We start from the raw sequence: 18,576 nt of genomic DNA, 5'->3' as shown, positions 1-18,576 counted from the left end.
AATTCGGAAAAAAAAATCGAAAATTAAAAATTGGAAAATTCGGAATAGAAAATTGAAAAATTCGACATTTTGAAAATTAAAACATAAAAAAAATCGAAGAAAAAAAATCTGAATTGTAAATTTCGAAATTGTAAATGGGAAATTTCAGAATATTTAGAATTTCCGAATTTCGAAAATTATTTTTTTCGTTTCATGTTTTTTTTTCGGAAATTTGGAAAATCATTTTTTTCCGTTTTTTATTTGTTTTTTTTTTGCTTTTTTGGAAATCCGAAAACTCGGAATTCCGAATTTTCAAATTACCGAATTTTCAAATTTCCTGAATCTACGAATTTACGAAAAAAGCAGTTAAAACGAAAGAATTTTACGAATTTCCCAAATTTCCGAAAAAATAAAAAACACGAAAATAACAAACGAAAAAAACTATTTTTTTGGCAGTGCACATGTCTAGTGATGGTAGTATCTTCTCTTTCAATATAGAGCAGTACATCTGTGAATTCATGATACCATCAATGAAATGCAGCTCCCCGACACCCGCTGCACTCATGCTGCCCCAGAAGGACACTGCCACCACCATGTTTCACTGTAGGCACCATGTACTTTTCTTTGTACTCCTCGCCTGTGTGAAGCCATCAGTTCCAAAAATATTTATTTTAGTCTAATCACTCCAGATTAGAGTCCCAGTAGTCGTCTTCTTTTTCAGCATGGTCCCTGGCAAATTCTAGGCAGACTTTTTTTGTGCATGGGCTTTAGGGGAGGCTTCCTTCGTGGACAACTTCCATGCATGCCATTCCTCTTACCACCGGCAAAGCGCCTCTGCAAATGGGGTGGTTTTAACCCCTTTTTAATCCCTTTCTCGGCTGCTAGCGGGGGCCCCGCTAGTGGGCGAATAGCGCAGCAAAATTGATGTTAAAGCTTTAACGCCAAAGCCGCCCCAGTGTGAAGGGGGCCTTAGACTTTTGTTGGGGTGTATTCATTTTTGCAACATGGTCTTGAATGAATTTGTTATAAAAAAATAAATAACTTTTTTGTGTGTGTAAATGAACAAATCTTGGTTGCAACTTGCAATCAATGGGCCTGCATTTACGGGAGTATTTTGTAGTATAGTGGCCCATAGAAAATGTTGATTCTGAAAGGAAAGTAAAGGTTTTCTGACAAATCTGTTGGGGTGAACTAATTTATGCTGTGCACTGTAGTATATCTAAAAGGAAGAACAACTATAGAGAGAAAAAGTGGTACACAAAGCTGATTTTCTATTTCAATCATTTTTATTAATTTTCCACAAAAAGAAGAGAATAGAACAATGCTTTGCGGTAGAAAATATGAACAATTTGGACAATGAAAACGAAACCAGAGACATCTTTAGAAAAACTTAGCAGCACCGTGACCTGATTTTCTGGGTTAAAAAGATTTCTGACAATTGCTAATGTAAACGTTCTGTTTCTTGATATTTGTGTTGGTCATAAAATTTCACAAAATTTGTTTAACTTAAAAAAATAAAATAAATCAAAATTGGTGGTCTTATGCAATATTCCTGAAAATACAGGTCACCCTCCGAAGCCGATGTCCTTCCCTTTTTACTTCTTTGTAAAGACATTTATTTATTTTTATATATATATATATATATATATATATATATATATATATATATATATATATTATATATATATATATATATACCGTGTGTATGTGTGTGTATGTATATATATATATATATATATATATATATATATATATATATATATATATATATATATACACCGTGTATGTGTATATATACCATATATATATATATATATATATATATATATATATATATAATTATTATTTATAATGCTATATTTGTATCTCCAGGGATGAATTGCTTCCAGACCTCCCTGGCAAGGTTATGCAACTGGAAGTAATGCTGAAACAACTTCACACGGACCTGCAGAAGGTAAGGATAGAGCTTTCTTTTGTTCAGTTGTATGCTCTGTAGTCCTAAACCACATCAGTAAATGTTCTACTGGTTCAGACAAGGCCTGCGGCGGCGATCCGGTCATAGAGGAGAGGTTGTGTTCACCGTATTGATGAAAGAACAATGTTTTTTAAACATATTTGCAAATCTGTTATTTTCTCCATAAAAGAGGGTAAACCGTTTCCACTGCACGTGTATTGCCACGTCATTGTCAGAAAGCTTTAAAAAGCCAAAGCAGTAAACACTTTAAATCTGCAGTTATAAAAATGTATTTGGGTAGATAAACCTCTTTGGATAAGGATTCACCCTCTGACCATAACTAAGCAGATGGTGTAGGTTTACCAGATTTCGCCCTATACAGTAAAATCTTGGTTTGCGAGCATAATTTGTTCCAGAAACATGCTTGTAATCCAAAGCGCTTGTATATCAAAGCATTTTTTTACAGGGTATAAAAGAGAAGAGAGGCGCCTCTAAGTGTAGCAATAAGTTGCTAAATGTTGTACCTTCATTAAATGTAACCATATTGCTACACTTAGAGGCTCCTCGACTTTTTTATACTCAGTTGTGACATGACGCTACTTGTATATGAAGACATCGCTTGTATATCAAGGCAAAATGTATTAAAACATTTTGCTTGTCTTGCGAAATGCTCTCAAACCAAGGTTTTACTGTATTGGCATTGCCCATACACTCACTGATCTGGTTTTATTCAAAACATCACAAATTCCTGGTAGTCTTAGAGAGCGACATTTCTTCTTTTCCTCTTACAACATTGCCATGTCTGCAACCAACTCTTCCTTGCTTTTCATTTACCCAAATAATGGGATGGTCAAAAGTCTACGCTCTCCACTAGACTAGACTAGGTCCACTAGACCTGGACCTTTTGCTCCCATCTTTTAAAAAAAAAAAAAAAATTTCTCTTGACTTTCAGATATCCAGATACAACATATATTGATTTCACCCTAACACCCCCACCATAATACCACTGACGCCAGGACAATTTCTACTTCCAATGCCCCCCCTAAAGTCTTCAGGACAGTAAACTGGCCCTTTGTTTAGAAAGTCTGGAGACCCCTGGTATAGGCAATGTTAATTAGTGTAGTATTAAGCCGCGCTTAGTGTTCAAATAGTAAAAATAAAAATGAATACAAAACAGCCAGCACTACAAGGGACAACTTGTGCAAAAGAGATGGGAAAAAACAGTGCAGCGCTAAACATAAATCATATAGGTATGAATAATAATAATGAATGGTGACTCATTATGTGAGAAAAAATTATTAAAACAATAATAAGAGAACTCGTAAACAGTTCATATTTATAAAAAAAAAAAAAATGAGTCCATAGAGTGATGATCAATCACCCAAGAAAAAAAAAAACAACTTCTGCCACCAAATATGATATAAGGAGGCTTATCGGAACATAAGGACCCTATTCAGCTTATACAAAATGGGTCAAACAGGCAGCGATGTCTCAACGCCTAGAGATCGTTACAGCAATCACTGGACCTGTTGTTTCTAAAGCTCTTCCCTGATGAAAATGTAGCTATGTACTAATTAAAGCCATTATCCCTACTGTGAGTGAAGCCCAAGCACAGCTGAGACCAATCATCACCTTTTATCCCCTTATCTACACCCAGTCTTCTATCCTTCCTCCTTGGATCTATGTCCTAATGGAGTACTGATGAGAAGTTTCCAGTTCTGACTCTGAAAGGCCCTATATGTCTACACACACTATTACAGGGATATGCAATTAGCGGACCTCCAGCTGTTGCAAAACTACAAGTTCCATCATGCCTCTGGGTGTCATGCTTGTGGCTGTCAGTCTTGCTATGCCTCATGGGACTTATAGTTCTGCAACAGCTGGAGGTCCGCTAATTGCATATCCCTGCACTATTATATCGACTCCATTGGCTGTTGACAAATCTTCCTAACATCACAAGGTTTATTGAAGAAGATTCCAGTAAACCGTCTATATCTAGGTGTTGAGACACCGCTGCCTGTTTGACACATTTGGTATAAGCTGAACAGGGTCCTTATGTTCCGGTAAGCCTCCTTATATCGTATTTGGTGGCAGAAGTGTGTAGTATATGAATATGAACTGTTTTGAGTTCTCTTATTATTGTGTTATTCTTTCTCACATAATGATTCACCATTCATTATTATTTTTCATACCTATATAATTTGTTTAGCGCTGCACTGTTTATACCTACCGACTTTTAATGTTTTAGATGGCTATACCTGCAAAAGGCGCCAACCTGAAGTTATCGAGCAGGGCTTCGATTTCTGACAAAAGCTCTACATTAAAGCGGAGGTTCACACAAAAAGTGAACCTCCGCTTTTTGGATCCCTCCCCCCTCCGGTGTCACATTTGGCACCTTTCAGGGGGGAGGGGGGTGCAGATACCTGTCTGAGACAGGTATTTGCACCCATTTCTGGGTTCTGACTCCCGCGGGGAATCCAACCTCGTTACGTCACCCCCCCCTCAGCCTCGGCTTCTGACATTGCGGGCGCGCTGGACAGGTAAGTGTCCATTTTTTAAAAGTCAGCAGCTGCAGTTTTTGTAGCTGCTGACTTTAAAAAAAAAAACAGGTGCACCGCCACTTTATTGTCCATGCTCCCAGGATCCACGAATCCTAACAAAAATGACATGCTTGAACATTGCCTTCCTGCAGCTCAAGCCACAATATCTAGGTATTGGGAGTCCACATAGACACCCTCTTTGTTGACCTGGACCTCCATAATAAAGAATATTGTTCACATGAAGAATCTGATGGTGAGCAACAATTTCTGCAGGGATCCCTATTTACAGACATGGTCGGGCTGGACCATATACTGTACCACAGATGCATTCAAATCTCTACTGAACACCTAGGATCAGAAGAATACATCTAGGATTAACCTTAAAGGGGTTGTAAAGGTTTCTTTTTTTAAATAAGAAACATGTTATACTTGCCTCCACTGTGCAGCTCATTTTGCACAGAGTGGCCCCCGATCCTGGTCTTCTGGGGTCCCTAGGCAGCTGTCTCCTCCCCGCAAAAGCTAACCCCACCACTGGGAAGCGCTCTCCCAAGGGGGTTAACTTGCGGGCGCCCTCCCGTGATACAGTCGATGGCCATAGCCGCTGACTGTATCACACTGCCCCGCCCCCTGGCGCGCCGCATCATTAATTTGATTGACAGCAGCAGGAGCCAATGGCTGCGCCACTTTCAATAATCTAATGAATGATCCGAGAAACCAGCGCGTTCACAAAGCGGGACTTTCGAGGGCTCTAGTAAGTAAGCTGGGGGGGGGGCCTGTAAGCATCGGATGTTTTTTCACCTTAATGCATAGGATGCATTAAGGTGAAAAAACGCAAAGTTTTAGAACCCCATTAAGGTTCCGTTCACACTAATGTGATTTCAAACAGAATTGCATGACAAATCACATTGTTTTCAATGGTGCCAGTTCACATCAATGCAACTAAGCACAGTGCAATTTTTAAGGTTCCTATTCCTCTTTGGTGTGATTCCAGCACGATTTTGACCTCCTAGGGTATGCAAAAACAACAAATGAAATTGTGACGCAAACAAATGCACCATCAACATGAATAAGACTCTACCCCCCCCAGATAAATGTGAAGATATGTTTGTGTAGCATAGGAAGTTCATAAAATGTTTATTAGAAGTTCATAAAAATCCCATAGGTAGAGTGATGTACATCAATAGGCAGCTCCACCTGAGACGGGAACACATCTCCTAAAATTACAAAAGAGTAGTACAAGGGGGCGCCAGCTAAGTGCAGCAGCAATGGGTTTATTACGATTAAAAAGCCTATTCCAAACTCACAGAAATATAAAATCAAAGAGCTTATCTGCAGCCATGCTACCTTGGATGAAAGCCGTCCACTAGAAGCTGCTTGTGAAGCTCCTGTTGGCCAACTCCTGCTGGTCTATGGTTTGAGAAAGGAACCAATAGGAGTTCCGAAACGCATTACCGTAGCAACCAGCCAGCCCCAGGTGTGACATCACTTCCTGCCTTGTGTCCCGCAGTGGCTCTCCTCACTTCCTGGACTTGGTTTCCTCTCTGACAACACGCGGTTTGCGGTCACAAGCAGCTCTTCTGGTGGGCGGCTTCCATACAAGGTGGCATGACTGAAAATAAGCGCTTTGATTTTCTATTTATTTCTGTGAGTTTGCATTTGGCTGTTATTCTTCTAAGTAAAAGGCAGTGCCCTCTTTGTCACTCATCTCTCTTTTCCCTTTTTTCTTCCTTCATTACCACAACTCCGACCTCATCCCCATCCCTGTCGTCTGGTTTATATAGGAACGATTTCCTCCTGTTTAAATATAAGGCTCCCAGGACACGGCTCTCCTGGCTTTATTGTGTACGTTCTTCTGATTTCTAGTTCCGTAAGCCTGTGCAAGTTAAATCCTAATTAACACTTAATACACAAAAAAAGCCAAGGCAGGTTCTGCAATCTCCCGGTGACAGGCAGAGCTCTCATTTCACACCATTAGTTGCTTAGTAACAGGACCTGGCAGTCACGATTGTCCTGCACATTTTATTAACAAATCAGGTAGTTGTTGAACCTGCTTATGTTGAGAGAATTGCGCTTTGAATATTCCTTAAAGTGACGCTGTTGAAAAAATGAAGAGAGCGAAAAGAAAACTGTGCAGAAGAACACCAATCCTTCCCTGTCCCAACGCCTGGGCCTTGGATCTTCTATCTCTTTCTGAGCTACAGTCCCTAGCAGAGTCTTTAGCATCCAACATTTCCTGGTGTGTCAGGTACCTGTGCTTCCCACTGCGAGCTGCGATTCCACTGGTCGGCCATTTTACTGCAGGTCCTGCCAGCAGCTGAATCTCTGCAAAAGAGCAAATATCAGAGACACAGGCATTGGGGACGGGTCATAAAGTAGAACACAATGGGGGTTATTTACTAAAGGAAAATCCACTTTGTACTACAAGTGCAAAGTACGCTTGGAATTGCAGTCGCTCTAGATCCGAGGGGGACATGCAAGGCAAAAAAAAAAGCATTTTAGCTTGCACATGATTGGATGATAAAATCAGCAGAGCTTCCCCTCATTTCAGATCTACCCCTCAGATTTACAGCGACTGCACTGCCAAGTGTACTTTCAGTGCAATTTCAAGTGCACTTTGCACTTGTAGTTTGCTCTTGTCGTGCAAAGTGGATTTGCCTTTCGTAAATAACTCCCAATGTCAATTCAGAAATAAAATACACTCCTGTTCACAAACCCTTGTAGAATGAGCCATGCACATGCAGAACAGTGTACATTCCAGCACACTGCCTGTGTACTGGGATGACTGCACTCCTGTGCGTGCTGGGGAATGATGTCATCCCATACTGGCACCTAGAAGAATTCAGGTAGAAGACGTCAAGGCCAGTGAGGGCGTTGGACTTTTGGCACTAAGGCTACTTTCACACAAGGCGAACTCCGTCGCTACGGAGTCTGCCCGCTCCCGCCGACTCAACGGGGGGATATCTCAGCTGAGCCGGCGGGTGACAAGTCCCTCTCTGCTCACTGAGCGGGGAGGGGCTTGTGCAGCACCGCTGTCTTCTATGGAGAGATCTGATAAAAAGGGACAGCATGTTCGTTTTCATCAGATCTCACCCAATCTGATCCGCCATGGACAGATGGGGACGTACCGCCATACGTCTGATTTTATAGGATCGTGACGGATGTCAGCGGACATGTCTCCGCTGACATCCGACGCTCCATAGGCTTGCATGGAGCGGCCGTTCAGGTCCGCTGACAGGCAGACCTAAACGTTCCGACCGTGTGAAGGGGCCCTAAGATTAGTATGTTTGCCTCTAGTTCTGTAAGTGGGGGAATATGGATAACAACACAGCCATGTGCATGGACTTAAATATGATTGTGATGAGCTTTGAAATATTCAAAAGCCAAAACTTTGTCATTTTGAATAGCATAAGGGAGGGTTAAAGCCACACTCGGGGTTTTTTTTTTTTTTTTTTTGCCATCTGTGTCTTACAATGGTGATTTTCCTTCACTTCCGGTATTCCAATGTGGAGGAAATCACACTTACGAGAATGATTGAAAGACTCCCCCTCTATTCCTCTTTTGGTGGCAACTCACAAATGGGGATTTACTCTGACTGCCACAGTGGCATAGGTGATCAGGACAACATACAGCAATAAAAACCTGACCGGTGTTCTATTGGCCTCAGCAAAATTATTATTTTAATAATAATTTTAATATCATTATACAAAAATGTCCTTAGTTATACTTTTACATTAACAATGTCAGCATTCATATGTTATATAACTTATGTGTGCATAGCCTATAAACATTTATACAGCCATATTTTATCATTCCATATGCTTCCTGATAAGTCATGCATAACTTAATACTGACATCACACACATAGGTTGGACTTGAGTCTTTTTTCAACCTCATCTACTAAGTAACTTTATGTAATATGCAGAAGTAGAATTGCTTCACTATATACCTTTGAATGAACCTATCCCTGGGTAACTAGTCCTAGTCCCTCATATACAAATGAACACTAGGGGAAGTAGTTACAGATCTGTATGCAATATACCTTAATCAAAATGTAGAACAGCAAGTAACAATGTTAATTTTAAGTAAACATGTTTCTTATGTTTCATAAGACACTAAGGCCCCTTTCACATGGGCTGTCCGATCAGTTCAGCCTGTCAGTTTTTCAAGCTGACCTGATTGGACCCTCTATTCACCCCTATGGAGCGGCGGATGACAGCGATGACATGTCTGCTGACATCCGCTGCTATCCGATCTGCAAAAACTAGACGGATGGTGGTCCTATTTTCCATCCGTCTGGCGTATCGGATCAGATATGATGGGATGAAAACGGACAGGCAGATGGTCTGTTTTCACTCGCTCTCCCCATAGAGGAGAGCAGGACTGGGTCCGTCTCTGCTGTGCTGAGCAAGCAGAGTCTGTCCAATAGAAGGGCCCGTGTAAAAGGGGACGAATACCTTAAAAACTGTAGTTATTGAAAGTACACTGCGGTTATCCTTTAACGTAGAAGTTCAGCCAAAACCTAATCTAACGCTAAACCTACTTACAGCCACGTTCTAAACCTAATTTATGTACCCCCGTAAAGAAAAAATCGCTATACTTACCTTTTCTGCAGCCGATCCAGTCCAGTCTCCAGCGGCGGCTGCTGTGTACAGACAGAAAGCTGACAATGGCTGTAAAATGCCTGGGAAGTGACGTCCCCCTCAGACTTACTATGGGGCTTCCGTTGTCGGCTTCCTCCTCTGCACCCGCTTGCACAGAGAAGCCACCGCTGACAGCTCAGCATGGGTACCGGCTGCAGAACAGGTCAGTATAGCAATCTCTTTACAGGGCTTGATGGATACGTTTTGAAATGTGGCTGCGAGTAGGTGTAGTGTTGGATGAACCTTCAGTCAGACGTATTGTAGAAAGTACATGCAGGGCTTACATTGAGAGCTTGTGTACATCAGGTCACCCATCCGCCACATAGAATTCCATGGTTAGCGGTAGCCTGTATCCTTATTTTCTGGGAACACCTAATCCTGAAACTGATTTACAGCCCCAACTTCCTGTAGTTTATGTACCAACCCCATTGATCATTCAGGAGTCATTATTAGACTTTGTTTCAGTATCACCGACATGACATGGCCAGCCCAGGATCTTGAATACCATGAACTGATCAGAGGCCTTTTATGAGGTCATGTACAACCTAGAAGGAGAATTTTGTGTGAAATTTAAAATCATCGTGTTGCAGAAATGTTGTATGAGAACAAATATTGAAGGGCTCCCCCTCTGTTCCTCTATAACTGTATGCAACTATTATGACAATCTGCCTTGTTGACATAGGCAAAACCCCCTATCTATTTGGTTTACCGGCAGGTGCCGGAGGACATGGAGTGCCCGGCACCCCCAAATCGGCTTTTGCTGTGAATTATCATAACAGAAGTGACCCGTCGGGGGCATACACAGGCGCCCCCTGCAGGTCGATGTGCAGAATCCCGTGTATATATACGTGATCCTGCACAGAACTGCCTCCCTGTAGCAGTAAAAGTGCTATAGGGTGGTTACACCTCTGGCAGCATTATAGTTTGCCCCAGGTCTCATCGTAGTTACACCTGCTGGACAGTTTGCTCTGGAGAATAATATAAATGAAGGAAATAAAATATTGAAAAGACTATACACTGCAGTTAATATCGGCTGTATTCCAGCACTGTGGTAAAAGTGGACGAGCTCTGTTTACATGAAGCACTTTGTGACCGCTTTAGCTTTAATGTGAATGTTATATTTCATCTCTCATTCTCTCCATCCTCCTTCACGTGTATGTCTGTAGGAGAAGCTGGACAAAGAGGCTCTGCAGATGGAGGTGGCCAATCTCCGACAGAATAACCAGCGGCTTCAGATAGAATCACACTCAGCCAGTGAGCAGCTAAAGAAATTTGCCAAAATAATTACTGGCACGGTGGAGAAAAAGGATCATTAGCTCCCTTCTCCTTTTATTGAGGTGACTGAACCTGCCACGGGGGCCAGAGTGCTGACACAATGGTACATATTGGGCATTGCATTCTCCAGATACATCGGGGGGCGGCCTTTCCCTTGACATGTCCTGCAGTGCATTGTGGGGCTTCATTTTTTTATCATGGATGCAAGATTTCACACTTGTCACTTTGTATCAACAACACATTTCTTTATGTACAGAAAAAAAAAACATTTTTTTTCCTTGCTTTGTAGATTTGTACAAATTAAAACCCTGACAGGGGCGATTATATAAGAAAAAAAATTGTATTTTTGCCTCATTGTCTTCACACAAAAAATAAAAAAACACCTTGCATCAGGAATTATGCAAAATAGACTCCCGGCAAGGGCAATGCAAACCTCCTGGAAAATAATGTTATATATGAATATATATATTTAATGCTGTATAGGAAAATGATTATACGCAAGGGGTAAAAAGGTGTCTGAATGAACAGTTACGTTTCATACAAATTTATTTTATTATGACCTCAGTCTAACTGGGTGCGAGAGATTTCCATGTATATTTTGTTAATATGACATGTATATAGTATTCCATCTGTTTTGTTAATGGGGGAAGAACTGACCTTACCTGCATCTTTGTCGATTTGCTAGAAATATCTTAAAATTTGTGCAAATTACAAACTGCAAGTTTACATTGAAATTCCTTCTCAGCATTGTACATTTCTGTGTATCGTCAAAGTAAAGATATTATTTATACTTGAATTTTGGAATTTGCATTTACCGTTGGCTTATCTGTTGGTGAGAATAAGGCAAGCATTAAAGTATTTTTTTTAATATATAAAAACAATACAAAAATGTTGACTGAAAAGGAAACATTTTCCTCTTCCGGGTTCCCTCAGCTGTGAGTGCTCATCCACATTCAGGCTTAAAAACATATAATTCCTTCTTCACCAGCCATTGTCCTCCAATCAGGTCTCACCGGAACTGTTTGACAGGCAGAAGCAGCCATTTTTAAATCTAAACTGACCGAATCAGCCATTTTGAAAAAACAAACAAAAACAAAGCGTGAAGTAGCCATTTTTGAGTCTTTCCGTCTGCGCATCTGGAGAAGATGGACGACGTTTGTTACTGGACCTCAGCTCGCACCAGGCCGTACGCCGTTACTGCTGTGCAAGATGCATGATGGCTTGGAGCTTGTTAAAGAACTTAACTTATTTTCTAAATGAGGGCTGCCAGAAACCGATACTGTATACTGTTATATTTGTATAAATGGTTCTACACTTTCTCTGGTGTCTCCTGTGTTTTCTTTTGGTTGTGTCACAATATATTATTGGGTGGAAAGATTGTTTTTGTTCGTTTAATACAAAATAAAATATATGGAATGGTAGGGTAAGTGGATTTAAAGCGGGAGTTCATCCGAATTTTTTTTTTTAACATTAGATTGATGCTCATTTTGTCTAGGGGAATCGGCTATTTTTTTTTAAAAACGAAGCAGTACTTACCGTTTTAGAGAGCGATCTTCTCCTCCGCTTCCGGGTATGGTCTTCGGGACTGGGCGTTCCTATTTGATTGACAGTCTTCCGAAAGGCTTCCCACGGTCGCATCTATCGCGTCACGAGTAGCCGAAAGAAGCCGAACGTCGGTGCGGCTCTATACGGCGCCTGCGCACCGACGTTCGGCTACTTTAGAAAAATCATGACGCGATTGACAGTCTTCCGACAGGCTTCTATCAAATAGGAACGCCCAGTCCCGCAGCCCATACCCGGAAGCGGCGGAGAAGATCGCTCTCTAAAACGGTAAGTACTGCTTCGTTTTAAAAAAAAACTAGCCGATTCCCCCTTGACAAAATGAGCATCAATCTAATGTTAAAAATTTTCATTTCCGGTTGAACCTCCACTTTAATACACAATGGGTGTTATTTACGAAAGGCAAGTCCACTTTGCACTACAAGTGAAAAGTGTACTTGAAATTGCATTGGAAGTGCAGTCGCTGTAAATCTGAGGGGTAGATCTGAAATGAGTAAAAGCTCTTCTGATTTTTATCATCCAATCATGGGCAAGCTAAGATGCTGTTTTTTTATTTTCGTTGCATGTCCCCCTCGGATCTACAGCGACTGCACTTTTAAGTGCAATTTAACGTGCACTTTGCACTTGTAGTGCAAAGTGGATTTGACTTTAGTAAATAACCCCCAAAATATTGGATGGGAAGATTGTATTTGTTAAATTAATACACAATAAAAAAATGGGTGGAATTATTGGGTGGGAAGATTGTGTTAATGGATTTAATAAATAATATACAGTGCAGCCAGAAAGTAGTCGCAGCACTGCACTTTTTACACATTATTGTTTGTTACAGCCTTATTCCAAAATGGATTAAATTCATTATTGTCCTCAAAATTCAATAAACTATACCACATAATGACAACGTAAAAGAAGTTTATTTGCAAACTGTATTAATAATAGAAAAATAAAGCACATGTACATAAGTATTCACAGCTTTTGCTCAATACTTTGTTGAAGAACCTTTGGCACCAATTACAGTCTCAAGTCTTTTTGAGTATGATGCTACAAGCTTGGCACACCTATTTTTGGGCATTTTCTCCCATTCTTCTTTGCAGGACCTCTCACGCTCCATCAGGTTGGATGGGGAGCGTTGGTGCACGGCTATTTTCAGATCTCTTCAGCTCAATCAGGTTCAAGTCTGGGATCTGGCTGGGCCACTTCAAGGACATTCACAGAGTTGGCCCGTAGTCACACCTTTGTTATATTGGCTGAGTGCTTAGGGTCATTGTCCTGTTTGAAGATGAACCTTCACCCCAGTCTGAAGTCCAGAGCACTCTAGAGCAGGTCTTCATAAAGGATGCATTCATCTTTCCCTCAAACCTGACTAGTCTCCCAGTTCCTGCTGCTGGATAACATCCCCACAGCATGATACTGCCACCACCATGCTTCACTGTAGGGATGGCATTGGCCAGGTGATGAGCGGTGCCTGGTTTCCTCCAGACATGACACTTGCCATTCAGGCCAAAGAGTTCAATCTTTGTTTCATCAGACCAGAGTATTTTGTTTCTCATGGTCTGAGAGTCCTTCAGGTGCCTTTTGGCAAACTCCAGGCTGGCTGTCACGTGCCTTTTACTGAGGAGTGGCTTCTGTCTGGCAACTCTACCATGCAGGCCTGATTGGTGGAGTGCTGCAGAGATGGATGTTCTTCTGGAGTGACCATCGGATTCTTGATCACCTCCTTGACTAAGTCCATTCTCCCCCGTTCGCTCAGTTGATCTAGGAAGAGTCCTGGTGGTTCCAAACTTCTTCCATTTACGGATGATGGAGGCCTCTGTGGTCTGTGGGACCTTCAATGCTGCAGAATGTTTTCTGTACCGTGGCTTGATACAATCCTGTCCTTGGACTTTATAGCTTGGTTTGTGCTCTGACATGCACTGGTAACTGTGGGACCTTCTATCGACAGGTGTGTGCCTTTCCAAATCAACTGAATTTACCACAGGTGGACTCCAATCAAGTTGTAGAAACATCTCAAGGATGATCAGGGGAAACAGGATACACATGAGCTCAGTTTTGAGTCATGGCAAAGGCTGTGAATACTTATGTACATGTGTTTTTTTTTTTTTTTATAATTTTACAAAGATTTCAAACAAACTTCTTTCACATTGTCATTATGGGGTATTGTTTGTAGAATAAAGATAAATAAAAACAATAAACCCTATTCCATTTTGGAATACAACAGTAAGTAACATAACAAAATGTGGAAAAAAAGTGAAGCGCTGTGAATACTTTCTGGATGCAATTTATTATTGGGTGTAACTAATGTGTTATGCCGCGTACACACAAACGGATTTCCCGTTGGAAAAAAATAGGATGGTTTTACCGACGGAAAGCTTGGCTTGCATACACACGGTCACACCAAATCTGGACCGTCAAGAACGCGGTGACATACAACACTAGGACGAGCCAAGAAAAAAGAAGTTCAATGCTTCTACGCATGAGTCTAATTGATCCTGAGCATGTGTGTTTTTTTCCCATTGGAATTCCATACAGATGAACGGATTTTTTACCGGAAAAATTGAAAAACCTGCTCTCTATCGAAGTCTGTCAGAAATTCAGAAGGAAAAAGTCCGATGGAGCATACACACGGTTGGAATATCTGAAGAAAAGCTCCCATCGGACTTAATCCATCGAAAATTCTGACCGTGTGTACGCGGCATAAGTGAATTTAATACACAATATATTATTGGGTGGAATGGTTGGGTTAGTGCAGTGGTTCTCAACCTCAGTCCCCAACGGGCCATGTTTTACGAATTTCTTTTACATAAAATAGCTTTCCAAAATACCAAGCCATTGACTCTGATTTAAAGCACCTGTGCAAGATAAAGGAAAACCTACAAACATGGCCTGTTGGGGGGTACTTGAGGACAGGATTGAGAGCCACTGAGTTAGTGGATATCATTCATAAGGGAGTTGATTTTCTAAAACTGGAAAGTGCAAAATCTGGTGAAGCTGTGCATAGAAACCAATTGGCTTCCAGGTTTTTTTTTTTTTTTTTAATTGAACAAGCTGAAGTTAGAAGCTGCTTGACTACCATGCACAGCTGCCCTAGAATTTGCACTCTGCAGCTTTAGTAAATAAACCCCAATATATCATTGGGTGAAATGGTTGGGTTAGTGGATATAATATGCCACATATTTGTTGGGTGTAATTAGGGTTGTCCCGATACCACTTTTTTTAGGACCGAGTACAAGTACCGATACTTTTTTTCATGTACTCGTCGATACCAATTACCGATACTTTTTTTTAAATGTGTCCATGTGTCCCCAAATGCAGCCTTGTCCCCAAATAGAAAGCCAAGCCCCCCCCCCCCCGCCCGCCGATGCCGCCGAGTTGATCAGCGCGGGGAACATTACAGCATTATAGCTTTCATTTGAATAGCTTTGTGTTCCCCGCCGCGCCTCGTCATATATAGCCCCCTCCTGTCCGGGCACTTTGATAGACAGATCACCCACCCAATCCTAGATGGGTGACTAGGCAGGGGGGGAGGGCTTGGCTTTCTCTTTGGGGACCAGACAGCAGCAGCAGCTCTCTCCGCCCGCTCTCCGAAAAAAAAAAATATTGGTGAAGCATCAGGAGCATTTGCGCGAGTACAAGTACTCGCGCAAATGCTCTGTATCGGTCCCGATACTAGTATCCGTATCGGGACAACCCTAGACGTAATGGTTGGGTAAGTGGACAATAATACACAATGTGGTTTACTAAAGGGAATTGTATACTGTGCACTTGTTCTAGATCCGAGGGGAAGCTCTGCTGATTTCTATCATCCAATCATGTACAAGCATACATTATTTTTTTTTCTCCTTGCATGTAAATACGTTTTTTTCTTTGCAAAGTGAAGCTTTACCTAATTTACTAAGGGCAAGATCACATCCTCCCAGCCTATAAAACCTAAAAACTTAGTACAGCAACATTTATAACAAATTAGTGCAGAGGGCTTATTACAAAAATGAAAAATGTCGAAAAAAAATAAGGTAAAACAATGCTAATGAAGGCCCAAATAAGGGTCTAATGCCTGAGCCTACTGTGTGCAAAGAAGACCAAGAACTAGGGAGCCTGGTCAGGAAGAAAAGAAAAAGAATGAGGTGAAATGAAACAAGAACTAAAGAAGAAAAAGAATGCAAAACATAGAAAATACCTCACCACCTAGGGTGGGAGGAGAACAGCATATAGAACACTGAAAACATTGCAATTAGTCCCCAGTAAAGTATCATGAAATCTATGGTAAAATGGAGGATTAGCATTAGCTGTTTGTATTTGTCAGATGTGGTAAAAGTACTGTATTTATTGGCGTATAACACTCACTTTTTTACCCTAAAAATAGAGGATAAGCTGTGCATGCATGTTATACGCAGGGGGCTGTGGAAAGTTTTTTCCTTAAACTTCCCTCCTAAAGTTAGGGTGCGTGTTATACGCCGATAAATACGGTAATTTACAGCGCCAAAGTCTCTTTTTTTTTACCGTCAAATTGATATTGCCACTCTTCTGCTTATTTGATTTCCTGTACCCTAAGGAGCAACTCTCTCACGGTGGGGACTCCCGAGGATTTCCAATGCAAGGGTACTAAACTCTTGCCAGGTTAGTGGCTTTATTACACAATATATGATTGGGTTAGGTGATTTAATACACACTATAATAATGGGCAGAATGGTTGTGTTAGTGGATATAATATATTGTTGGGTGGAACGGTTGGGTAAGTCCCAACTTTTAAAGCTTGGTCCTTGATAAGCGATACACAATATATTATTGTATGGAACGTTTGGAAAAGTGGATTTAATACCCAACCGTACCACCCAATAATATATTGTGTAAGTGGATTTAATACACAATATATTGTTGGGTGGAACGGTTGCGTTAAGTAGGTTTAATACACAATATATATATTATTGGGTAAATTTATTTAATTCACAATATATTGTTGGGTGGAACGGTTGGGTAAGTGGATTTAATACACAATATATTGTTGGGTGGAACGGTTGCGTTAAGTAGGTTTAATACACAATATATATAATATTGGGTAGAACGGTTGGGTAAATTTATTTAATGCACACTATATTGTTGGGTGGAACGGTTGGGTAAGTGGATTTAATACACAATATATAATAATGTGTGGAACGGTTGAGTAAATGGATTTAATGCACAATATATTGTTGGGTAAGTGGATTTAATACACTATATATGGAATGGTTGGGAAAGTGGATTTAATACAGAATATATTATTGGATAAAACGGTTGGGGAAAGTGGATTTAATACACAATATATTGTTGGGTAAGTGGATTTAATACACAATATATAATAATGAGTGGAACGGTTGTGTAAGTGGATTTAATGCACAATATATTATTGGTTGGGTGAGTGGATTTTATACCAGCTGCTTCTCAATAATTTCACTGCCCTGCGCGCCCCTTTCAAGTAAAGCTCACTACAAACATTACCATCTCCTTTAGATCTACCAACAACAATGTAGTTCAGGGGCCTGCCTAATTGGATAAATTAGGTTGGTCCTTATATTACATAATTTTGGTAAATCTAAAGTAGATTGCTCACAGATTGTATGGTGAGATTGTAACTTTTTTGGTGACCCTAGGTGTTCCTTAGCAGTAGCGGTGGGGGGCATCAAACCCTGTGGTTGAGCTGCGCTTTTGCTGTCTCCAACTGCTATCTCTTTAGCTGTAGTGGCCGAGCTGATGCTTTGGTGGGTGTAGTGTCTACTGAATGCCACCTCTGTTGTGGAACACTAGGGCGGGCCTTGAGGGGTTAAAGCGGGAGGTGATGCAATGCCTTCTCATCACATGGCAAATGATCTAAGAAGCACGATCCAAAAGCAGACCACTATTAAGAGAGCACCACTTGTGTGAATGAGCCCAAATAGTTCCTTAGATATCCAATATGGGTTACCCTCACTGGACAGGTGAGGCTTTTTCATGGACCAGGCTTTAAAAGTCGGGACATCGCCTATTAAGGACCAGGCTTTAAAAGACGGGCATCGCCTATTAACCACTTCCAGACCTGCGCACGACGATGTACGTCCAATTTTTAAAGATTGATATCTCGGTAACGGCAGCAGCTGCTGCCACAACCGAGGTATCAATCTTTAGTGTGCGCGGTCTGGTAAACGATAACGGCGGTCTCCGCGGCGGATTCGCCGCAAAATCGCCGTTATCGGTGGCGGGAGAGGGCTCCCGCCGCTCTCCGCCGATTACCGGAGCCGTCGGTAGCGGCGGAGGCGATCGGGACCGTTCGGCAGCTGAGCGGGGACGAGACTGAAGGAAAAATCTCCTTCGCCCGTCCCCATAGCTCTGCTGGGCGGAAGTGACGTCAAAACCTCAGTCCCGCCCAGCCTCTTAAAGAGACAATTTTTTTTTTTTTTTGCATTTAAGCCCAAATATGAGATCTGAGGTCTTTTTGACCCCAGATCTCATATTTAAGAGGACCTGTCGTGCTTTTTTCTATTACAAGGGATGTTTACATTCCTTATAATATGAATAAAAGTGATCAATTTTATTTTTTATTTTTTTTCAGTGTAAAAAGTAATAAAATAAATAAGAAAACAAAAAAAATTTTTTTTTAAAGCGCCCCGTCCCGACGAGCTCG

At 41.2% G+C, this 18,576-nt stretch overlaps 1 protein-coding gene across 8 annotated transcripts in view; it reads left to right on the top strand.

The window, feature by feature from the left end:
* Window positions 1-11,707, top strand: part of SIPA1L3 (signal induced proliferation associated 1 like 3) — a 296,576-nt gene extending 284,869 nt beyond the window's left edge. For 5 of the 8 annotated variants that reach the window (XM_040323131.1, XM_040323135.1, XM_040323127.1 and 2 more), the window contains 2 exons: window positions 1,852-1,933; window positions 10,280-11,707. In XM_040323131.1, coding sequence (XP_040179065.1) covers window positions 1,852-1,933; window positions 10,280-10,429 — 232 coding nt within the window. In that variant the 3' untranslated portion in view covers window positions 10,430-11,707. Of the gene's footprint in view, window positions 1-1,851; window positions 1,934-6,254; window positions 6,316-10,279 lie in introns of those variants that run through there. The other 3 variants (XM_040323130.1, XM_040323132.1, XM_040323134.1) reach the window with 3 other exon arrangements.
* The last annotated feature ends 6,869 nt before the right edge of the window (window positions 11,708-18,576 follow it).

Source organism: Rana temporaria, chromosome 9 (assembly GCF_905171775.1).
Source record: "Rana temporaria chromosome 9, aRanTem1.1, whole genome shotgun sequence".
Classification (NCBI taxonomy): Eukaryota; Metazoa; Chordata; class Amphibia; order Anura; family Ranidae; genus Rana; species Rana temporaria.
Note: the sequence above shows the minus strand (reverse complement) of the source record. Positions and strands in the feature narration are given on the sequence as shown.